This window comes from Phaseolus vulgaris, chromosome 6 (assembly GCF_000499845.2).
Source record: "Phaseolus vulgaris cultivar G19833 chromosome 6, P. vulgaris v2.0, whole genome shotgun sequence".
Taxonomy (NCBI): Eukaryota; Viridiplantae; Streptophyta; class Magnoliopsida; order Fabales; family Fabaceae; genus Phaseolus; species Phaseolus vulgaris.
In genome coordinates, this window is record NC_023754.2 from 19,359,164 (window position 1) to 19,383,800 (window position 24,637).

General features: G+C 25.6%; 1 protein-coding gene across 1 annotated transcript; it reads left to right on the forward strand.

Annotated features, from left to right (window-relative positions):
* The first annotated feature begins 14,100 nt into the window (after nucleotides 1–14,100).
* On the forward strand, nucleotides 14,101–21,503 carry LOC137833500 (uncharacterized). Its single transcript, XM_068641845.1, has 12 exons — nucleotides 14,101–14,104; nucleotides 16,755–17,044; nucleotides 17,322–17,376; nucleotides 17,479–17,542; nucleotides 17,672–17,717; nucleotides 17,815–17,913; nucleotides 18,687–18,755; nucleotides 18,847–18,997; nucleotides 19,223–19,326; nucleotides 19,689–20,790; nucleotides 20,879–21,186; nucleotides 21,293–21,503. Exons 1-11 carry the CDS (start codon nucleotides 14,101–14,103, stop codon nucleotides 21,100–21,102), a joined length of 2,208 nt encoding a protein of 735 aa, XP_068497946.1. The 3' UTR covers nucleotides 21,103–21,186; nucleotides 21,293–21,503.
* The last annotated feature ends 3,134 nt before the right edge of the window (nucleotides 21,504–24,637 follow it).

Genomic DNA, 24,637 nt, shown 5'->3' on the forward strand with positions numbered 1-24,637 from the left:
GAAAATTAGTGTTATTCTTTGTTATGATGTGCTAATGATTTTTTATTGTGTGAATCTTTATCCAGGTTGACGTCTAATCTCACAAAATGGGTATGCTTCTTAGTCATTCTCTAAAAACATTTAGCTAGAGATTTTGTTGGAATGAAAAACATATATAGTTTTTTTTCCTTGATTAATTTTTATTTTCATTTACCAATAATTTTTTTTAAGATTTGTTTTTTAAATTTGTGTTATTTTCTCCCCTCATTTTTATACCCTAATTTATCTTAAAGTTCTCGTCGAAAATCAAAATGTGTATGGTTCTTTTATTATTATTTTTAATTGATTTTTCATTTTTTTTTCACTTTAAAGTTTTTTATTTATTTTTAGGAGATGTTATTGTTGAAAATCTCATATCGACAAATTATAGTCATAAATAAAGAATAAATTCTACTTCACAAGTGGATATTGAGTGGTTGAATTAAGCTTAAAATCACATTTCGTACAATTGTATTTAGTATTGGATTTATTGTGTTATCCATAATTGGATTTTTTTTTTGGAACTTGAGATGTTCCCTCCTCCACCTTATGTATTGAAGATCTTACATAAAAATAGTCACTAAAATTGAGATATAATTCAAAGAGAAAAACATCAAATGTCTAAAGATTCGTTTTTGTTTATTATATGAATGATTTGATTTCTAAACATGATTGAGATTTTTTTTATTGCTTTTCCCTGAGAAAGGGTGAAAAATAATCAAGTTGAATTCAAGACAACTATTCAAAATCTTAATGAAAGACTAAAATTATTATCTCAAATTTAATTTTGTGTGAAAATATACTAAAGGAAGTGTGGGAGGTTTATATGATGAGTAAATTTTTGTATGTGTCATTCAACAATACCTTTTTATATTAAAATTGACAGAATCTCCAAGAAAAAAAAATGATATTGAAACTAATGACTAAATAGAATGTACAATACGAAATGTAGCTTCTGAAATGCATGTTTTGATATATACAGGTTCTAAAAAGAAACACATAAGATTTGAAGAGGATGTTGAATACATGGACAGAAGAAAAAGTAGCAGAATTGTTGCTTTGGAAGAGAAGAAAGAAGTGGAAAAAGAGAGAAAATTAGCTATAGCTTTGGAAAGGAAGAACAAATCAGTCAATCATGATGTAAAAAACAAAGGAAAAGGAAAAACAAAAATGGAAGTATGGGATGACTTAAGTGACTTTAATAATGAAGAAGGCCCAACAAAGAAGGCACTCAAGAACAAAGAATTTTGTCAATTAGTTTCTTCAATCAAGGTGTGTATCTTTTTTTTTTTTGATTTTTTAGTGTCTTGTTAAAGCAAATGATATATAAAATTTCATTTCTTGAATGAAGAACATATTAGAAGACTATTTGCTTGACTTAAATAATTTTTTTTATCTCATTACAAGAAAAAATTAAATAGTAATCAAATTTAAAAATAAAAAATAATTAGTCATTAGATATTATTTAGAGACTAAAAAATGATCGGTATCTAAAGTGGTTTCTATTATTAATAAAAATTTATAAAATAGTTTTTTAATTGGTATTTAAATTAGATATCAAGGTTTTAGTTATTAATATCTTAGATTCTAAGTTAGTCTCTATTAGCATATAAAATATTAGTAGTTAAAAATTTGGTAGCTAATTTAAATATCAATTTAGAAACCATTTTATAAATTTTTATTAATAATAGAGACTACTTTAGATACCGATAATGTTTTAGTCTCTAAAATAGTATCTAATTTAATTAATATAGTGACTGATTATTTTTTGTCTCTGAATTTGATTATTATTTAATAATTTTCTTGTAGTGTATGAAAGAATGTAAAAGATTGATGGTGCTTTTGAAGTGTAATTTCTTACTTATTTCTTTTTATACATGCACATTGTTCTTAAAAAATCCAACATCCACTTTTTTTCTAATAAATACTAGTTGAATGTATTTCTATGATAATTTTTTTTAGTAAATTTGCTAAAGTACCAAATTTAAGATTACTTCAAGGAAGAATTGATATAATACTTGTGTTGTTGTAGTTTTTTTTTTCTTGTGACAAACTCATAGTCTTTTTGTATGTACAATGAATATTTGATACGACCACATGCTCTGTTTTCTCTGTTTATTTACTTTTTTTCTTACTATCTTGCCACATCAAAGTCAATACAGGAAATAGCAAGACAATCACAAAAAGCAAGTTGTTCAGGAACAAATGGTACGTTCATAACTAATCCCAAAAAGGAATCAAGTAGATTTCACAATTGTAATTGTCAAATATTGTGCTTATGATAATAATTGTTGTACTTATCACATGCAGAATCATCTTTGAGTGGTATGTCACTAAAGAACATCCTTGAGATAATTATCGACTTTTTGCAAAGGTGAAAACCAACTTAGTTCATGATGTTTTCAAATATTCATAATTGAATGAAATATATGATGTTTACTTATAAATGTCTTACTAGAAAATATCATTGTATAGATAATTATAAAACTTTTCAAATGTGCAGGAGGGACCTAGATGAACTATTTGCTGAACCAGTTAATCATACTATGGTTGGTTTTTTACCTTTAATTTGAAATAACCTCTTTCCCATTTGATCATTGAGCTTTGTTAGTTATGTTGAATAATTATTTTAAAAGGTGGAAAACTGCTACCAAATTGTGAAGCAACCAATGGATTTTGCTACCATGAGGGCCAAACTTCATGAAGGCATGTACACAGACCTTGAACAATTCAAGGTTTGAAATCATCACACCTAACTCTTATTTTTAGAATTATTATCATACACATTTATTTTTTTCAGTTTTAGAATTTCACCACTCATACTTTCAATGATGTGCAGCGTGATATATTTCTAATATGCTCCAATGCAACTAGTGTTCATTCTGAAAGATCAAAATACCATGAAGTGGTATGACCAAATAAAATAGAAAGGTTCATGTTATTCAAACTTATTCCCAATAAAATTTTGAATAATATTTGATAAAATTAACTTCTTTCAGGCATATGATATCAGTAGATATGCAAAGTGGACTTTTGAGGCTCTAAGTGTTGACTCTCAACATTCTCACATAGGTTTTTCACAAAGCCAAAAATGCCCAAATAGAAAGGTACAAAAAGGACAACAAAGAACTCCAAGGAAGGTTGCTCCTAAACAAAGTGGTATGAAAACATGGTCTTCATTCAACATTCATATAATCTTAACCATTATGTTTTGTGTCTCCATCTTAGAAAAACTTGTTACTTGCCTTTACATAGTATTAATCCTCATTTTATTCATTATGTCAGTTATAAAATATTGTAAATCATAACTATTTTAACATTTTAATTTATTTTCTCTTTTATTTTTTTGAAGGAATAAGATCAACTAATTGTGTTTCCCTTTTGTATAGAGAGTAGAAATTCTACTGAAGCACAAAAAAGAGACTTGTATTGGCCTCCAAATAATCCTTTGTTTTCTGATGTCTTGGATGCTAATAAGAAGGCTAACATTCAAGTAAGTTCTATTTTTCTCCATGCACTATATAAGTTAGTGATTTAAAAACAACCATACAAGCTAATAGTAAATTATTAACAATTATAAAATGTATAAAACACAATGGATGTGGAATAAAGTAGTACAACAAATAGAATTACAATAGCTCATAAAACTTTTTTATTACAGATTATGCACACTATACATAAAATTTTAGTTGATGGCTACATATTTGAAAGACAAACATGATACTCTAGTATTAATTCCTTATACTACTTTCATATAACTCTTCAACTGATGAGATAATATTACTCCTATGTAGTTGTATATCTTCATCATTTAATATGAATCCCAATTTCAAATTTTGTATTATAAAAACTATTATAATTCTAATAATGCATGTTGGTATTGCAGTTGAATGAAAATACAATTAACTACAAAGAAAGTCTTCTGCGATTTGGGAAGGGCTTGGGACCAGTTGTTGAAAATGTTGCAGCTAAGAAACTAGCAGCACTACAGGATAAGCCATTCAACATTAATCAAAATGTTTCAAGAACTCAGAGCATGCACCAACCAACTCCGAAAGCACCAACAAATCCAGTTTCTTTCAATGCTAAGACCTTTCCTATTTCCTTTCCCTTACTCAATAGGTCACTCACTATTCCCTATTCTGCAACTCGAGAAAAAATAAATGTCAACACCAATAATGTTGGCAGAGTTCTTATGAGGGATAGACCTCATCAGAGAAACAAGATCATTACAAAAGAAAATTGGCATGCTTGTGCTGCTGCTCTTTTGAGCAACATCTTTTTTGAGACTGGGCAAGGAGGGAGCTCCAATAAAAATGAAACTATGGATGCTAGAACCCTCTCAAAAGGAAAAATGGTTGCTCCAAATGAAGATGTTTCTACTTTGCTTGGACCTGTTCAAGAGAACTATAACATACACAACTTAGGAGTTAACAGTTGCAGCAACATTAATAATAATACAATACAGTGGAATACCGCCACTAACATGCCAAACATGTTTTCTACAAGAAGCTCTAGCAGTTTTTCTACCATTGGAAGCTCTTGTAATTTGCCTCCTATTGTTCATCCAACACATGTGATTTCAGGGCCTCAACCAAGACCAACAAGATCCATATCATTAAGTAGTGGTGGATTATCAATGATGCAACAACCAGGGATAGAAAACACCATGACATTGCCTAGCAATAACCTCCCTAAGTACCAATCAATGCAAGAAGATCCAACTTCATGCATATCAAGCAAAAACATCACTCAGTCATATAATGTGCGCCAAGCAAGGCCAAATGACATTATTAATCTTGCAGATCTGCGTCTTAAGCCTCAGTCAGAGGTAAGAGACTCAATGTATGGAAGGTCTAGTAACAACTTTGTTGAGTTATCTCTTATACAAGAACGTCATCAACCATGGCCAACAAATTTCATGTCTAACCTTAATCCCTCAATGTTTTCTCCTTTGTGTCAACCAATGCAAGAAGAGTCAGTTCCATGTAAGAACCTCTTAGCAAGGTCAACTATTTTTCCTTCCCTTAATGCCTTTTTTTCAATGACTCAAACAATTTATTGTATGGTTTAGGTACCTCACATCAACCAATGGACTTCCAAGCCATGATAGACTCTCAAGACTTCATCAATGACACTTGGCCAATGAATGCAAGTTATGAACAAGTCATTCACCAAGCTGCAACATTCACTCCACTAACAACTCAAGGTTTCCATGGCATGCAGATGCAGACACTTAGTCACCTGAATCCTCATGTACCGGCTACTCCACAACCATATTCAGCTTTATCTCCACAAATGGCCTTAGGAGGTGAACCAAACTTTTATGGAGGAGGAAATGCTACTACAAGCCAACCAGAGGAGGGTCCTCCACAACTTCCTCGACATGATGATCAACGACCTAACTTAGATCTTGAACTCTAAGTACAATGCATTTGTAATATTGTTATGTTGTTAAAGTGTGCATGCAAGAGTAAAACCCTTTTTGAATTATTGTCAAATAGATGCTATAATGTGTAGCTATGTTCGTTAATTTGTCTAATGTTCAGTTGTAGACAATTTTAAATGTTTGAATTGGAAAATGTAATTGTTTGCTTGGCCTAGAGCTAGTAAAGTATGGAGCTTTGAAGTTGCTCTATCATGTCTTACTTCACTAGGCAACATGACAAAGTATAGAACATGTAAGATGAAAATTGCAGCATAAGTTTTCTTTTCTGAGTACAATAATATACTACTTCAGATTTTGCTAGAATCAAGTTTAAAAAAATAAGAGTAATTTTTTTAAAGCACAAATAATGAGTTGAATGTGAGTCAAACAAATAATTGTATTCAATTGATAAGATAAGCTTCTGAACTGTAAAATAAATATAATTTAACTTTTGCACCATATTCATTTTTTCATAGCAAAAAAGATTTCATTTCTATTCATCAGAGACTACAAGAAAAAAATATAACTCAATCATCTATCCAAAAAAAATGCAGAGGAGACTCTTCTCACTTTCCTAAAGAAAATGTAAAATGTTTTATGAAGAAATTATATTACTTGGGTAAGAAGTTATAAAAGAAATTGAAATCCAAGAATTTCATGCGAGTAATTAGAATACTTAAAAAATCTTAATTCAAGCTAAAAAGTAAGGATTTTATATTCTTTATATTCTGGTTTTTTAATTTTTTTTCTCAAACTCAATTTTGATTGGAATGTTATTGACTTAATTAGTCAAATATTATTGGAATACCTACTTTTAGTTGATGTCAAATAAATTTTTTTAGCGATGATGATTGGAGATAATTTTTTTTAATAAATGAAGTTGGTAAGAGTTATTTTCTTTAATTAAATTGTTAGAATTATTTTTGTTGTTGGTGTAGACTAATATTATTTGTCGCTTGCTATTCCTCAGTTTTAATGGCCATGGCAATAAAACTTTTAGCGATAAATTTTTTCAATCAATATGGATTAAAAACTAGTTTAAATATTTGTGGTTGGCACAATAAGTAAAAATCTTCATATTAATATCAGTTAAACAAATATGAATAAATTTTAGATAATAAAAATAATTAGGTGTTATATTGACTAAATTATAGATTATTTTAGAGACTAAAAAAATTATTAGTTTTCTAAATTAGTTTCTATTATTAATAAATAGTTTTTAAATTGGTATCCAATTAGTTACCAAAGTTTTTGCTACCAAATTTAGAATCTAAATAATTGGTAGTTAAAACCTTGGTAGCTAATTAAATACTAATTTAGAACTATTTATCAATAATATAAACTAATTTAGAAATCAATAATTTTTGTAGTATCTAAAATAGTCTCTAATTTAGTCAATATAACAACAAATTATTTCGGGTATTTAAAATTGGTTTCTATTTAATAATTTTCTTCTAGTATTTTTTTTATCAGCTATATTATTAAAATGAGTTATTTTTTTCAATCACTATTAATAGGAATGACAAATGAACCCGTCCCCATGAATATTATCCGCATCCATCCCGATTTTGATAAGAAATCCTTGTATTAACTAGTTACGGGTATGAGTGTGAGTAATATCCAATTTTAAAATTGAGTATGAGAATGGAGATGAGTGTTTACATATTCATTTCGTTCATATCTCCATATCTATCCAAATAATCATTATCACCTGGTTTTAAATTATTAAAACACCTTTAATTTATTAGGTAACCTAAAAACTTATATTAACTTTTATTTATTATTTAGTTTCATAACTTATGTTTACGTCATACATTTTATTATTTCTATTTTTTTATAATTATTTATTTTTTTTCAATTGTTATTTGATATTTATATTATTATAATTTATTTTTTGATATTTTACATTAAAAAAATGTATATATATTTTTTTATATAAAAGCTTTTATGTTAAACATAAATGTATATCCTTTTTAACATTAAATATTTGATAATATTATATTTTTTTACTGTAATTTTTATTTTTATAAAATATATTTAATTAATATAATAATATGTATGACACGGGGACACAAATTTATATATTATATAATTATAAATTATATAAATTGACAATAAATGTTCCAGATTATTTTTTGGAACAGAAAAATGTTTTTCATAACTGGTTCAAAAGGATTTGTTTTTTATTTTTATAATCATAATATAGATTTATACAATAAGTTTAAGTTTTTAGAAAATTAATGTATTTTTTCTTTTTAAAATTGTGGTAGAACCCTACTAAAATTGTCAGAAATTAAACAAATACTTTTTAAATTAGAAACTTCACGGATACGTGTTCTACAAGTATCATACGAGATATTTGATATCTAATATAAATATCTGACACCAACATATCATTTAAAAGAAATGTTTGAACTTCATAGGATATAATGTTCAAACATGCATCAATTCACCCATTATCATCCGGAACTACATAAAATGAATACAAAATAAAGGTTAAGTTACCCCAATTTTGTGATGCCCACACACACCACCCTTTTGAATGAAACCACAAGTTAAGAATAATTTTCTCTATATCATTAAAATAAGAATAAGAAGTGTCATTTTTTTTCATTCATTATATTACTAAATGAGCTATTTTTTATTAATTATACTATTTAATACTTTTTAATTATATTAAATAAGTTTTTTTTATTTATTATATTATAAATAAGTTTTTTTATTAATTATATTATTAAATGGGCTATTTTTTCGTCAACACAAACAAAATGTAACCTTAAAGTTTACCCCATGATGCCCCACACTTCCTTCTTGAAATTCAAAAACTAGCTTTCACCGTTCCTATGTTCAAAATTTATGATTTGTTTGGATTGAGAAGGAGACTTTTGGAGAAGAGAAGAAGTGAATTTGTAACGAAGAAGATGTGTGAAAAAGTGTGAGGTTGTTTAGATTAAATGATAATAAAAGGATTTGTAAGGATAATTTATTGAAATTTGTGAGTAATGACATAGTTGGAAGATAATTTAAAAATTATTTTAAAGATATAAAATGTAAGTTTACAAATTTATTCTTATTATTACAAAATATTTGAATAATGAATTATGATATTTTTGTGTGTGTAGGTTTGAATTAATTAAATTTTTCTAATATATAATATCCATAATTACTTGTATTTTTTTTAAAAAATTTAAAAATATAATAGAAAATATTTTTGTATTAAATTGAAAGAAATTTATTAAATATATTAAAAATTATAAAAATAATATTTATTATATATATGTGTTGTTGATATTATAATTTTATTTTATTATTTTCTTTATTTATAATTATTTGTTTTAATTAATTGTATAATTAAATATTTTTGAAATTATTAAATAAATTTATATAATATTTAATTTTGTATATTGTATATCTATAGTTATATATAAAGGAGATTTCCCGATATAACCGTTTTTTGTTTTACATAAATTTGTTCCTATTTTATTCATATATCAATATTATTTTATTATTTTATTTTGGTTATTTCATCATTTTATAATTATTTAAATTTAAAATTAAGAAAATTAATATTAAATTTGAGAAGGAAAGACGTACACTACATTTATTATTCCTAATTATTCTTCACTATTGTAGCTGTTTTAAAATTGATTTAAGAAACACTTTTTATGAGTCTCCATTACACATAAATCAACTTATCTTAGTTATAATAAAATTGTGCACAAGAGTATTGGAATAAAATGTAATTATCTTATATGGAATCAATACAAATCTCTTCATTGGTGTGAAGATTGAAAAAACATTATTATCCTCTCATGCAATGCATGGAAACAAAGGTACTCTAACTAGAAATGTCTAGATAACTTTTTGTTTCCATTAAAAACTGTATGAATATATTTTTATTTTTTTTATTGAAAACAAAAGTTACATCAAACTCTAATTAATTCAAAAATTATAATTAATTAATTTTTTTAATTCCAGTTAAATTCAAATTAATTTAATTTTTGAACGGAAATTCAAACTCATGTTGGTAGCATGTTGTACATAAATAATCATTTTATTTGAACAAAAGAGTTTAATTATCATTTTATTTTTATAATTTTTATGTTTTAATCTCTATATATTAAATCACTAATTTTAATATCTACATATATATTTTTAAATTTAAATTTTATGAGTTAGTTTAGATTATTTGAAGCAACTTCTTTTATCAAAAACATCTCAAATGCAACTTTAAAATTAATAATTTTTTTTTTGTAATAATGTACTACAACAAGAACATAAATTACATTTTTTAGTATATGAAAATACTTCTTTTAAATATTCCCAATTTAACTAAAAGATTTATGGATGATAGGCAAATAATTTTTTCCCTCTAGTGGTCCAAAGGTATTATTAACAGAGCTATTTTTTCATTGATTGTATTATTAATTAAGCTCTTTTTATTCATTATATTATTAAATGAGTTCATTATTTTTATTCATTATATTATTAAATGAGCTCATTCTTTTTATTCAATGATCTTTAAAAAAAAATTAATACATTATTAAATGATTTTTTTTGTTATTAATACATTATTAAATGAGTTTTTTTGTTATTAATACATTATTAAATGAGTTTTTTTTATTAATACATTATTAAATGGACTATTTTTTATAATGAAAATGAATACAATGTAATATGCCCCACATCACCCACTTGGATGAGACTCAAAAACTAACCTTCACTAGTAAATACCTTCACAAGTACATACCTTCCTCTCACACAATTTAAGTTATATTTATATTTTAATTAAAATACTTAAACCAAATTTTAATTTCTAATATATTTATCACTTTTTTATAAGTTTCTTTTTTTATAATTCCAATTTAATTAAAATTCATTTAATTTATTATTTAATATCAAAATGTACATTAATTATTTTTATCTTGGTCACATGTTAATCATAAATAATAACCAGTCTTAACATACAAGAGTTTAATTATTATTATTTATTTTCCTAACTTATACGTTTTAGTCCACATGCACAGTTACATTTCTTAATTGGTTTAATTTTAATTTATACTTTTATAAAATACTAATTTTACGTTTTAACTCATTTTAATTTATATATATGTATTAACATTTAATATATAATAAAAAAACATAACTGTAAGAATTATAATAAATAATTTTTAAATGTAAAGACTAAAATTTATGATTATCTATTAATATAATGATCAAATTAATGTTTTTTTTGAAGGGATGAGTAGATAAACATGATCTTTATTTAATATTTTAACTATCTTCAAATAATATCTCAATATTATGTAACTAGAAGCTTCTCTAGGCTTGTATGTGGACCCTTGCAACAAGGCCCACAAACTACAAATCCACTATATCACTTATTCAACTTTTTATTTCTTTTAATTTCACAAATATCAAACTCAACAAGGTGGAGATCCATTATTTAATATGACACCAAGTTCTTCAATTCAGATTAATCATTATTAAAAATCAATAAATATTTTGAACTAGTAATATAGTTATCTAAAAGAAACTTAACCAATAATTGAAAGAAAAAATTCACTAAATGTAATTATTGAATATTATATAAAATTAGTCATTAACAAAATCGATAAATATTTTATAAATAATTAGAATTTATAAACTAATATAATTAAATTATGAAAAATTGGTAATAAAGAATGAATTAGAAAAATTATTTCTAAATGAAAAATAATTGTTAAATTTATTTATTATTCATTGTGATATTGTAAAGGATACTTGAAGTATACATACCTATGCTTACTCTCGTGGTATAGAATAGGACTATGATATAACATAAAAATGTAAAAAGTAAAAAATTATTGTTAACATTATTTTCTTAGTTTTATTATTAACTATAATTAGGTTAGTTAATTTTTAAAAAAATATTAATTAAATATATGTATTATTTTTTGTAAATAAAATAATCACATTGTTATTTTCAATTTTAAAATATTTTAATTTTTACATTATTTTAAAAATAATAATTAACTTATTTATAAATATTATTTCATAAAATTTTAATCACGGTATATTATTTTATAATTTTGACTTTTCTATTTAACTATCCATTGGGCAGAGGCACTAGAGATTAAGATAAATGAGATTATTCTCTCTTTTCAATTTGCAAAATGTCACTTTATAAACTTTTGAAAATGGTGTATTATATTATTTTATTATATCTACTTATGTGTTTAAATTTATTTATTTTATAAAAAATTTCATGTTAGATATCACTATGCAACTTGACATCTGAGTTATGTTGACACCTCAATTAACAACAATCATTTGGCATCACATAAAAAAAATATTATTAAAAATAAAAATAAAAATAAAATACAAAAATATGGGAAGACTAGACCAAAACTCATATGTTAACAAAAATAATACATAGGTAGATTATACCTATTCAAAAAGAATTCTAAGAACAGACAATATAATAGCCTATTATACTAATGAAAATATTCTCTATGAAAATATTCAAAAGAACATTAGTTCTAGCAGTAAACGCAACACAAACCAAAACAAAATCATATTTCAGTCAGACATTAGTAAGCCACATCTTTTGAGTTTTCTCCATAGCATGTATAACCCTATAAAACTCAGCAACCAAAGCAATCTAAACTTCAAGAAGCGCAAAGAAAGCTCCAATAAATTCCCCCATACTTCCACGAAAAATACCTCCATAAGTAGCAAGATCAGGATATCCCCTACCAGCTCCATCAGTATTAATTTTAACCCAGACGGTTGAAGGAAACTCCCATCTAACAGGAAGAGGACGAAAAACTTTACCAATACGAGTATTAATACCAAAAAACTTGATTACGTTGAAATCCAACATATCATTCTTCATTGAAGCTTTAGACGAATTTCCCACTAGACGAGTTAAATCTTTAATAACCGAAATAGTCCTAGAAACCTCAATTTTATCTCAAAAACGAGCATAATTCTTCATATGTCATATCATCCAAATAGAAAAGTTATAACTGCAAGCTTAATCAATTTAACCAAAGGAGTATCATCACTCTTAATAAAAGAGAGGAGATCATCCTTATTACAGAAATGAGAAGTAGGAAAAATCTGCCGAACTCAACTCCAAATACACAAAGCATTAGAATATTCTATATAGTATGCATGCAAAATTATTGGAAACTAAACTTTTCTATATGTAGGTGAATTAATTCATTTTTTGTGGTATTTATTTCACAAAATAATACTATAAAATCCAAATTAAAAAAAAATATTCTTAAACTAAATAAAATCATCTAAGTATTGACATTTTCTATTTCAAAATTAAAAATATTAGTTGATATTAACAACTAAATTAAAAATAGTAATTCTCTCTTAATATATTAAATTTAAACTCCAATAAAAAGTACTTTAATAAATTAAGGGAAGAAGATATATATAAATTATTTTTGATCTCAACTCTTTAGCAATGTGAGACTATCGGGTGTATTGAAACAACTAGTGATTTTTATTTTATAACAAAGAAAAATTAGTTGCTAAAAATCAATATTAAATTTTATTGTTAACTAATTTTAATGTTATCTAAAAAAGTTTACGGAATGAAGAAAATTATTTAAAATATTTAAATTTAACCTTATAATCACATATTTTCATTATAATTACACCACTTTTATTGTGACATGAGAATATTATTTTTTGCAAGATATTATTTTGAAATGCTATATCACTTTTAGGATGTTGGAGATTCCACATCGACTAGAGATTAAAGTCTTTCATTGTATATAAGTTGGTGCAAACCTCAACCTCATGAGTCAGTTTTATGGGGTTGAGTTAAACTTAAAGTTCACTTCGTAATATGGTATCAGAGTCATTTCGAGCCTATCCTAGCAAGTGTTTGTTTGTGTTGGACCTATCGTGTCACCCGCTATCGTACCACCCATAATATATAGTTTCACGCACGAGTTAGCAGTCCCGACGTGAGGGGTGTGTTGGAGATCCTACATGGGTGCAAACCTCAACCTCATGAGCCGATTTTATGGGGTTGAGTTAGGATAATTTTTTTTATAATTTGGAGAAAAAAGGCTTTATTTTCTATGGTAAAAATGTTATCTCTTCCTCTTATGTAAGAGTTTATAGTAATAAATCATAAACTCGAGATTTTTATAGAAAAATTTCTACAAAGATTATACGAGAATGCTTGAATTTAAAAAAAAATGTCTTGCATTCAATATTTTTATTATTTTATTAGAGTGAATTTAATTTTAATATATAAATTTTTTCACATTTTAAATCGATAATTTAATCATTAACCAGCTGTCAAAATTACGTTACACCATTAGTGAAGGCATGATCAACACAATAGTACTAAATTCTAGTCATTCTAATTGCTTATAAACCACCTTTTTCTATCTCAAGACTCATAATTTATCAATTGAATTGGTAAAGTTCTTGCATGCTGAGCAAAAATAGAGATTTGTGAAACTTGGAAAATTTCAAGCTTTCAAGAGAACAAGGTTCTTCTTCTTACTTTCTTTGGTAAGTGGCTTTGGTTAATCTCTACCTTTCACCTTTCTTTTATGAGTTAAAAAATTTGTGTTATATGATATGCTAATGATGCTTTCTTGTATGAACTTTTATCCAGGTTGATGTTTCCTACCAATATGGGTATGTTTCTTAAACACTCTCTAAGAAATTTTAACTAGAAATTATGTTTGAATGAAAATCATATATACATTTTTTCCTTAATTTTTATTTTCATTTAGCAAGGATTTTTTTAAATTTGTTCTTCAAACTTGTGGTTTTTTCTTTTATTTTTCTCCTAATTTATCTGTAAGTTCAATGATTATTTTTAATTGCATTTCATTTTTCTTTCCATCTTTTCACTTTAAAACTTTTTATTATTTTTAAGAAATGTTGTTGTCGGAGATCCTCGGAGATCCCACTTTTGTATAAGTGGAGCGTAAATCTTTCTTTACAAATCGATTTCTTGATGTTAAATTAGGTTTAAAATTCATTTTCATCGACGTCTATCTTATAGTGAATTAATCGAATCTATAATCTCAATTACTATTGAACACTCCTCTATTCTCACACTTGAGATGTCTAATCTTCAACGTAGCGTGATATATCTAACGAGATCGTCGCTGTAATTGGGATTTCAGGAGAAAGATATCAAATATTTGAAGTTCCTTTTTTGTATATTATATGGATGATGATTTTGTCCGTAAGGACCATTATTGAGAATCTTTTTGAATGAAAATCATATATACATTTTTTTCTTAATTTTTATCTCCATTTTCCAAGGCATTTTTTTTAAATTTGTTTTTCAAATTTGTAGTTTTTTTAATTTTATTTTTCCCCTAATTTATATGAAAGTTCAATGATTTTTTTAATTGACATTTCACTTTTCTTTCCATCTTTTCCATCTAAAGCTTTTTATTACTTTTAAGAAATGTGGTAATTGGAAATCCCACTTTTATATAAGTGAGGCGTAAATCTTTCTTTACATATCGACTTTTCGGTGTTAAATTAGGTTTAAAATTTATTTTCGTCAACATCTATCTCAGCGGATTTATCGGATCTAGAATCTCGATTACTATTGAACACTCCTCTATTCTCACAATTGAGATGTATAATCTTCAACGTCGCGTGCTGAAGATTTCACATATAGATATATCTAACAAGATCGTCATAGGAATTGAGATCTCATTCAAGGAGAAAGATATCAAATATCCGAAGTTTCTTTTCTGTATTATATGGATGATGATTTTATCCATAAGATCCATGATTGAGAATTTTTTGTTCTTCTTTCCATGAGAAAGAGGCGAAACGTAATCAACTTGAATTCAAAACAATTATTCAAAATTTTAGTGAAAGACTAAATTTATTACCTCACGTTTGCTTTTCACACCAAAAAAAAAAATCAAAGGAAGTGGATGGTTTCTTTAAACAATAAGGGATTGGGTCAATTAGAGTACATGGACATCTTTAGTGAAAGAGTGTGTTGAAAATTTCACATTAATTAAAAATATATCTAAATTAGAGTATGTGAGTCAGGTTCAAACATCACCTAACAAAGTTTTTATTGAGTTGTGGCTTGGTTTATACATGTATCTATTAATAATAACTTTTATTTATGAATACAATAAAAGATATTTAATATATATCTATATATATATATATATATATATATATATATATGTGCATGCATGATGGGCTAAATGTTTTGTATGCTCATGTACATGTGATTTTTTTAAAAATAAATTGTTTTATTCTTATAATCCTTTCATTTCTTTTAAATGCACGTCCATAAGGAATGCATATCTTTATTGGTTGAATTCTCATTAGTAAAACCAATTTTTTTTCATTGATTTTAATGTGAATATAATGATGAATTGTGAGTAGCAAAATTAATTCTATAAGATATTTATTGTCATTTATACTTATTTATTTATATTTTTGTATTATTACTTATGTTAATAAAAATATCGTATATATATATATATTCTTGGATTGGAGATGTTGAATTATGTTAGAGATATGGCACATAGATAAATGTAATGAAATATTGAAATCTCTAGTTAAACATATTAAATATGTAGAGTTTTTGTGTGTGTGCATATTATATGAATGATTTGATTTGTATCCATCATGATTGAGATATTCTTCATCGTCTTTCCTTCCTTAAAAAAGAGGTGGATATACTATTTATCAATTGAATTTTTATCGGTAGAACTAAATATTTTGAGTGAGTTGAGTGTGAGCATAATAATGAATTGTGAGTACCAAAATTAATTATATAACACAATTATTGTCATTTAGATCTTACTTATGTGGATAATGACATTACTTATGTTAATAAAAGTATTGTTTAGATATATTTTTATTCTTAAAAAAAAATTAAAATTTTTTTCCACTCAATAAGTTATTTTATTAAGATAAATAATGATACAAGTACGTACATATGTTTATAAATAATTTATTAATATTTATCAGTTTTATTTATTCTTTTGCGTATCCCATTATATTATCTATCATTCTTATATTTGCTTTTTTTCTTTCTCTGTAAAGTAGAATGCATGGTGCATATAGTTTTACTCATATAAGTGAAGATAGCACAAAGGATAATTTATTTATTACAAAAATGATTATGTCACATAATTTCTTACATTTCAATAAAATCAAAAGATAAAATACTTTTCTTATACCAAAATTGACTAAATTTTTTTAAAAAAATCATATTGGAACCAATGAGCAAATATAGAATCTACAATATGAAATCTAGCTTCTGAAATGCATGTTTTGATATATACAGGTTCTAAAAAGAAACATGTAAGAATTGATGATGAAGTTGAATACGAAGAGAGAAGAAGAAGTAGTAGAATTGTTGCTTTGGAAAAGAAGAAGCAACTGGAAAAAGAGAGAAAATTAGCCATAGCTTTGGAAAATAAGAACAAATCAATCAATGATGTAAACAACAAAGGAAAAGGAAAAGCAACAATGGAAGTATGGGAAGACTTCAGTGACTTTAATAATGAAGAAGGAGGCCCAACAAAGAAGAAACGCAAGAACAAAGAGTTTTCTCAACTAATTTCTTCAATCAAGGTATCTTCTTTTTTTAATTTTTTTGTGTCTTATTAAATCATAGGATATATATATTATAAATACTAGTTCAATATATTTTTATGATAATTTTTTAATAAATTCGTTAAAAGTACCAAGTTTAAGATTATTTTAGTGAAAAATTATATTGTACTTGCATTATTATTGTACCTATTCTCATTATCAACTCGGATTTCTTAATGTATATGTATAATCAATATTTGATATAATTTTATATACAATGTTTTTTTTTATTTTATTTTTTTTTTCTACTTCAAAGTCAATTCAGGAAATAGCAAGAGAATCACAAAAAGCAAGTTCTTCGGGAGCAAATGGTATGTTCATAATTAATCTCTAGAAGGAACTAAGTAGATTTTGCAATTGCAACTTTCAAATATTGTGTTTATGATAATAATTATTGTACTTTTCACATGTAGACTTATCTTTGAGTGGTATGCCACTAAAGAACATCCTTGAGATAATTATCGACTTTTTGCAAAGGTAAAAACCAACTTAGTTCATGATGTTTTTAAATATTCATAATTAAATGAAATATATGATGTTTACTTATAAATGTCTTACTAGAAAATATCCATGTATGAATAATTATAAAACTTTGTAAATGTGCAGGAGAGACCTGGATGAACTATTTGCTGAACCAATTAATCCTACTGTGGTTTGTTGTTTGCCTTTAATTTGAAAATATAATTAATAATATCTTGTTCATTTGATGATTAAACTTTGTTAGTTATGTTGAATAATTATTTTGAAAGGTGAAAAACTACTACGAAATTGTCAAGCAACCAATGGATTTTGCTACCATGAGGACTAAACTTCATGAGGGCATGTACACAGACCTTGAACAATTTAAGGTTTGAAATCATCACACTTGACTCTTATTTGATTATTATGCATATTCATTTTTTTCTTTATATTATTTTTCTCACTTTTTTCTTTTTCATATTTTTCTTTATTTCTTACCAATTTCTCTTTCTCACTTATTTTTTATTATTTATATAATTTAGTTTTTGCACATATCAAGAATTCTCAGTTTTACCTTTTAAATAATATAAGATAAACATCATTGATTTAATTTTACTTTTGGTACCTAGCATCAAACTAAAAACCCACTACACAAATAAGAGAAACAAGTTTGAAATGTATAAAAGAAAACAAAATATAGAAACTAATTTAGTAAGTTTTTCATCTCTCACTTTCTTCTAATCATACCAAAATAATGGGTGTTGCTCTCTATAATTTTTATGAGAATATAAATTTGACAACCTATTTTAACTAAATAACTAAATTTTATGGAAGAAAAATGACAAGTTCTTTTGACTCATTGTATTCCATTCAATTCAAAATAGAATTTCTAATAAGTGTAGTTGTTTCTTTTTTTTCACATTTATCAAATATGTTAAGGTATGCATTTAACTTATTTTGAGAATTCACATAAGTATTATTTTAGTTATCTTGTTACTAATTTCACCACTTAAAATTTGTCTAGAATAATATGAGTAAGTTATAATGTCTCACATCTTTAAATTTCTCTTCAAATATATCTCACCACTTTATTTAGTACCTAGTTGTGGAATTTTTCTCTTCCTAACAAACTTACATTTCATTCTATTTCAATGATGTGCAGTGTGATATATTCCTAATATGCTCAAATGCAACTAGTGTTTATCCTGAAAGATCAAAATACCATGAAGTGGTATGACCAAATAAATTAGGAAGGTTCAAGTTATTCAAGCTCACTCTCAATAAAACTTTGAATAATCCTTGTTCAACTTAATTTCTTTCAGGCAGAAGATATAAATAAATATGCCAAGTGGACTTTTGAGGCTCTAAGTGTTGACCCTCAACTATATTTTTCAGAAAGGAAAAAACGTCAAAAGAGAAAACCACAAAAAGGGAAACAAAAAACTCCAAGGAAGGTTGCTCCTAAACAAATTGGTATGGAAACATGTTCTTCATTTAACATTCATATAGTCTTAACCATTATGGTTTGTGCCTCCATCTTAAAAAAAACTTGTTATTTGCCTTCATGTAGTTCTAGTCCTCATTTTATTCATTATATAAGTGATTGTAAATCATAAATATTTTAATATTTTAATTTATTCTCTCTTTTATTTGTTTGAAGGAATAAGAGCAACTAATTGTGTTTCCCTTTTGATACAGAGAGCACAAATTCTCCTGAAGCACAAAAAAGAGACTTGTATTGGCCTCCAAATAATCCCTTGTTTTCTGATGTCCTAGATGCTACTAAGAAGGCTAACATTCAAGTAAGTTTTGTTTTTCTTTAAAACATCCACTATAAGTTATTGATTTAAAAGTAACCATACAAGCCAATAGTAAATTATTATTAATGGAAAAGGTATAACACACAATGGATGTGGAATAAAGTAGTATAACAAATGGAATCACAATAACACATAAAACTTTCTTATTACTGATTTATCATAGTGTACATAAAATTTTATTGGATGACTACATTTGAAAGACAAATATGATATTGTAGTGTTAATTCCTTATACTACTCCCATATATTACTTTCATGTAGTTGTATATCTTTATCACTTAACATGAATCCTAATTTCAAATTTTGTGTTATAAAGATTTTTACAAGTGCATGTTGGTATTGCAGGTTAATGAAAATACAATTAACTACAAAGAAAGCCTTATGAAGTTTGTGAAAGGCTTGGGACCAGTTGCTGAAAAGGTCGCAGCTAAAAAACTAGCAGCACTTCAGGATCAACCACTCAACATTAGTGAAAATGTCTCAAGAACTCAGAGCATGCAGCAACCAACTCCAAAAGCACCAACAAATTCAGTCTCTTTCAATGCTCCTACCCTTCCTCCTTCCTTTCCGTCACTGAATAGACCATTCACTATTCCTGGTTCTGCAACTCGAGAAAACATAAGTGTCAACACCAACAATGTTGACAGAGTTCTTATGGGGGATAGATCTCATATGAGAAACAAGATCATTACAAATGAAAATTGGCATGCCTGTGCTGCTTCTCTTTTGAGCAATATCTTTTTTGAGAATGGGAAAGGGGGGAGCTCCAGTGCAAATGAAACTATGGACGCTAGGACCCTCTCAAAGGGAAAAATGGTTGCCCCAGTTGAGGATGTGTCTTCTCTTCTTGGACCTGTACAAGAGAACTATAACAGACAGAAATTGGGAGTTAACATTAGCAACAACAATAACAATAATACAATACCGTGGAATACCGCCACTAACAGGCCAAACATGTTTTCTACAGGAATCTCTAGTAGTTTGTTTGCCACAGGAAGCTCTAGGAATTTTCCTCCCATTGTTCATCCAACACGTGTGATTTCAGGGCCTCAACCAAGGCCAACGAGATCCATATCATTAAGCAGTGGTGGATTATCAATGATGCAACAATCAGGGATAGAAAACACCATGACATTGCCTAGGAATAACCCCCCTATGTATCAATCAATGCAAGAAAATCCAACTTCTTGCCTATCAAGCAAATACATCACTCAAACATCCCATGTGCGTGAGCCAAGGCCTAATGACATTATTAATCTTGCAGATATGCATCTCAAGCCTCAGTCAGAGGCAAGAAACTCAATGTATGGAAGGCCTTGTAACAACTTTGCACAGATACCTCTTATGCAAGAACGTCATCAACCATGGTCATCAAATTCCATGTCTAGCCCTAATCCCTCAATGTTTTCTCCTTTGTATCAACCAATGCAAGGAGAGTCAGTTCCATGTAAGAACCTCTCATTAGGGTCAACTGTTTTTCCTTCCCCTAATGGATTTTTTTTCTAATGACTCAAATAATTCATTGTATGGTTTAGGTACCTCATATCCACCAATGGACTTTCAAGCCATGCTAGACTCTCAAGACTTCATCAATGACTCTTGGCCAATGAATGCAAGTTTTGAACAAGTCATGCACCAAGCTGCAACATTCACTCCACTAACAACTCAAGGTTTCCCTGAAATGCAGATGCAGGCAATTAATCAACAGAACCCTCACGTACCTGCTCCTCCACAACCAAATTCAACTTCATCTCCTTAAGTGACCTTAGGAGGTGGAATAAACTTTGTGGAGGAAGAAGTGTTCTACATGCCAATTAGAGAAAACTCCTCCACCACCTCCTTGGTACGATGATTAACTGCTTAACTTAGATCTTAAACTCTATATACAATGCATTTATAATATTATTTTATGCATCTTACAGCAAAATCCTTTTTCAATTTTTTTTCAGATAAAATCTTTGCAATTGAGAGTGTTGATTTGCCTGATGTTGAGTTGAAGACAATTTTAAATGTGCCATTGGAAAATGTAACTGTTTACTTGCCCTATAGCTTTGCTTTATCATGCCCTCTTTCACTAGTTAGCATGACAAAGTATAGAACATGTTGGATGAAAATTGCAGCATAAATTTTATTTGATGAGAACAATGATACACTGTTTCAGATTTTGCTAGAACTAAGTTTAAAAAATAACAATGAAAAAAACTTATGCACAGGTAATGATTTGAATGTGAGTGAAAAAAATAATTGTATTCAATTGAAAAAATAAGCTTTTGAAATGTAAATCAAATATAAAAAAACGTAGTTAATCATCGATCCAAAGAAGTTGCAGAGGAAACTCTTCTCACTTGCATGAAAGAGCTTCTCCTCTACAGAGGTTTATTCCACCTCCTGTGGCCACTTCTAGAGCAAAGTAATTTCTGTAACTAAAACTTGATTTTGTAACTAAGAGTATCTTCTCTATTTATAGCCAAGATAATTTTCATAATTTTCATTTAGGTAGTTTAAAAAACTCTTTTCCTATAAAAGCCCCACCTAATATTTTATAGTTACTTAAAAAATAACATCTAAATAAAGAAAATATAAATTTGTGAATATTGAACTGTTTTGATTTCTCTAAAACTTCTTTTGTTAAAACAATATTAATATTGTGTTTGGATAGAAAAATTTTAGAAGGTATTTTTTTTTATATAAAAAGGATAAAATGTTTTAAGACAAAATATACTGTTCAAGAACTTTAAAAAAAAATCCAAATTTTATTAAAATAATGAGAGTATTTAAAATTAGAGAATTCCAATTTAAAAAAAATAAAGATATGCTATTTTTTATATTTTAAAATTTACGTGTCTTATTTTTATATTTTCTCTTCAACTCGATTTTGATTAAAACTTTATTTCTTTGGTTAAGGTCGAGATATTATTAGGATAACTAGTTTTTAATTAATGTTAACAATTTTTTTATTAAGATTGATACGAGTTATTTTTTATTTAAATTAATAGAATTCTTTTTAAATCACTATTATTTCTTATTTGATAGGTTTTGTCGATCAATATGATATGCTATTTTTTTTATGCCGAATGTGATTTAAACTTGTTTTATTAATGTTTTTCATATTTTTTTTATATTTATAATAATTATTTTCTATTATCAATCTCAATATTACTCTTAGTGTTGTTAGGATTTTTTTTTCTTTCTATTTTTGACTAAGAAAACTTCCAATTACCATTAGCAAGGATTTTTTTCCTTGTGGATATGAATCAACTTTTCTTATTAATGTCTATCACAATTTGTTTATATTTATAATGATTATTTTTTTTTATCATCGGTACCAATGTTATTTTTTATCGAAATAGTGTGTTACGATTTTTTTTTTATTGAAAAAACTTTCTGTCAATATTAACTAGAATTTTTTTTAATACAAAAGGGAAAAGTTTTTAACTAACATTAGTAAAAAAGCTAAGCAAAAGAAAACTTCAACAAAGAATATAATTAAAATAATTATGATCGATAGCCTAAATAATTGTGGTTAATATTAATCATTAATTAAAAAAAATTGGTATTGACAATTTCTAACAAAATATAAAATAAATGACTTAAAAACAGATAATAATATTTTTTAATTATTAACAATTGTTTGATATTAATTTTTGTTATATGATGATAATTTAAATACTTTATAAAAAAAAGAATTAAATTCAATAAATTTAAATATTTTTTAAAAATAAAAAATTCAAAATAAAATAAATTCAAATTCAACATATTTAAATGTCTCAACAATTTTAAAATGATCTATTAAAAACAAAACCAAAACTACAATTCTTATTAATAACTTGTCACCATAGAAAACACAAATTACATTTTCTAACATATGAAACTGAATTACAAATAAGTTTTATCTCTATATTCATATTCATGTAAAGTCATTTGAAGAAGAGCTTTTGTTTCATTCACTATTACACTACAAGAAAATAATGAAATAAAAACTATTTTTTAGAAACAAAAATATAATTAGTTGTTATAGTGACTAAATTAGAGACTATTCTAGAGACTAAAAAAAACTTGATTTCTAAATTAGTTTCTATTATTGTTAAATGATTTCTAAATTGGTATTTAATTAACCACCAAGGTTTTTGCTACCAAATTTAAAATCTAAATAATTGGTAGTTAAAACCTTGGTAGCTAATTAGATACCAATTTAAAAACTATTTAACAATAATATAAAATAATTTAGAAACCAAATTTTTTAAGTCTCTAAAATAGTCTCTAATTTAGTCACTATAACAATTAATTATGTTTTGTTTATAAAAATGGGTTTCTATTTCATGATTTTCTTGTAGTGTTAGATGAGCTTTTCTTTATTCATTATATTATTCAATGAGTTATTTTTATTAATTATATTATTAAATGAGTTATTTTTATTAATTATATTATTTAATGAGTTTTTTTATTAATTATATTATTAAATGAGTTATTTTTATTAATTATATTATTAAATGAATTATTTTTATTAATTATATTATTGAATGAGTTATTTTTATTAAGTATATTATTTAATGAGTTGTTTTTATTAATTATATAATTTAATGATTTTTTTTATTAATTATATTATTAAATGAATTATTTGTATTAACTATATTATTAACTGAGTTATTTTTATTTATTATATTATTTAATGAGTTATTTTTATTAATTATATTATTAAATGAGTTTTTTTTATTAATTATATTATTAAATGATTTATTTTTATTAATTATATTATTAAAAGAGTTATGTTTATGAATTATATTATTAAATGAGTTATTTTTATTAATTATATTATTAAATGAATTATTTTTATTAATTATATTATTGAATGAGTTATTTTTATTATTTAATGAGTTATTTTTATTAATTATATAATTTAATGAGTTGTTTTTATTAATTATATTATTAAATGAATTATTTGTATTAATTATATTATTAAATGAGTTATTTTTATTAATTATATTATTTAATGAGTTATTTTTATTAATTATATTATTAAATGAGTTTTTTTATTAATTATATTATTAAATGATTTATTTTTATTAATTATATTATTAAAAGAGTTATGTTTATGAATTATATTATTAAATGAGTTATTTTTATTAATTATATTATTAAATGAGTTATTTTTATTAATTATATTATTAAATGAGTTATTTTCATTAATTATATTATTAAATGAGTTATTTTTATTAATTTTATTATTAAGTGATTTTTTTTTATTCTACATTGAGTGAATACAATGTAAAGGTGGAATTTACTCCCGTTCTATG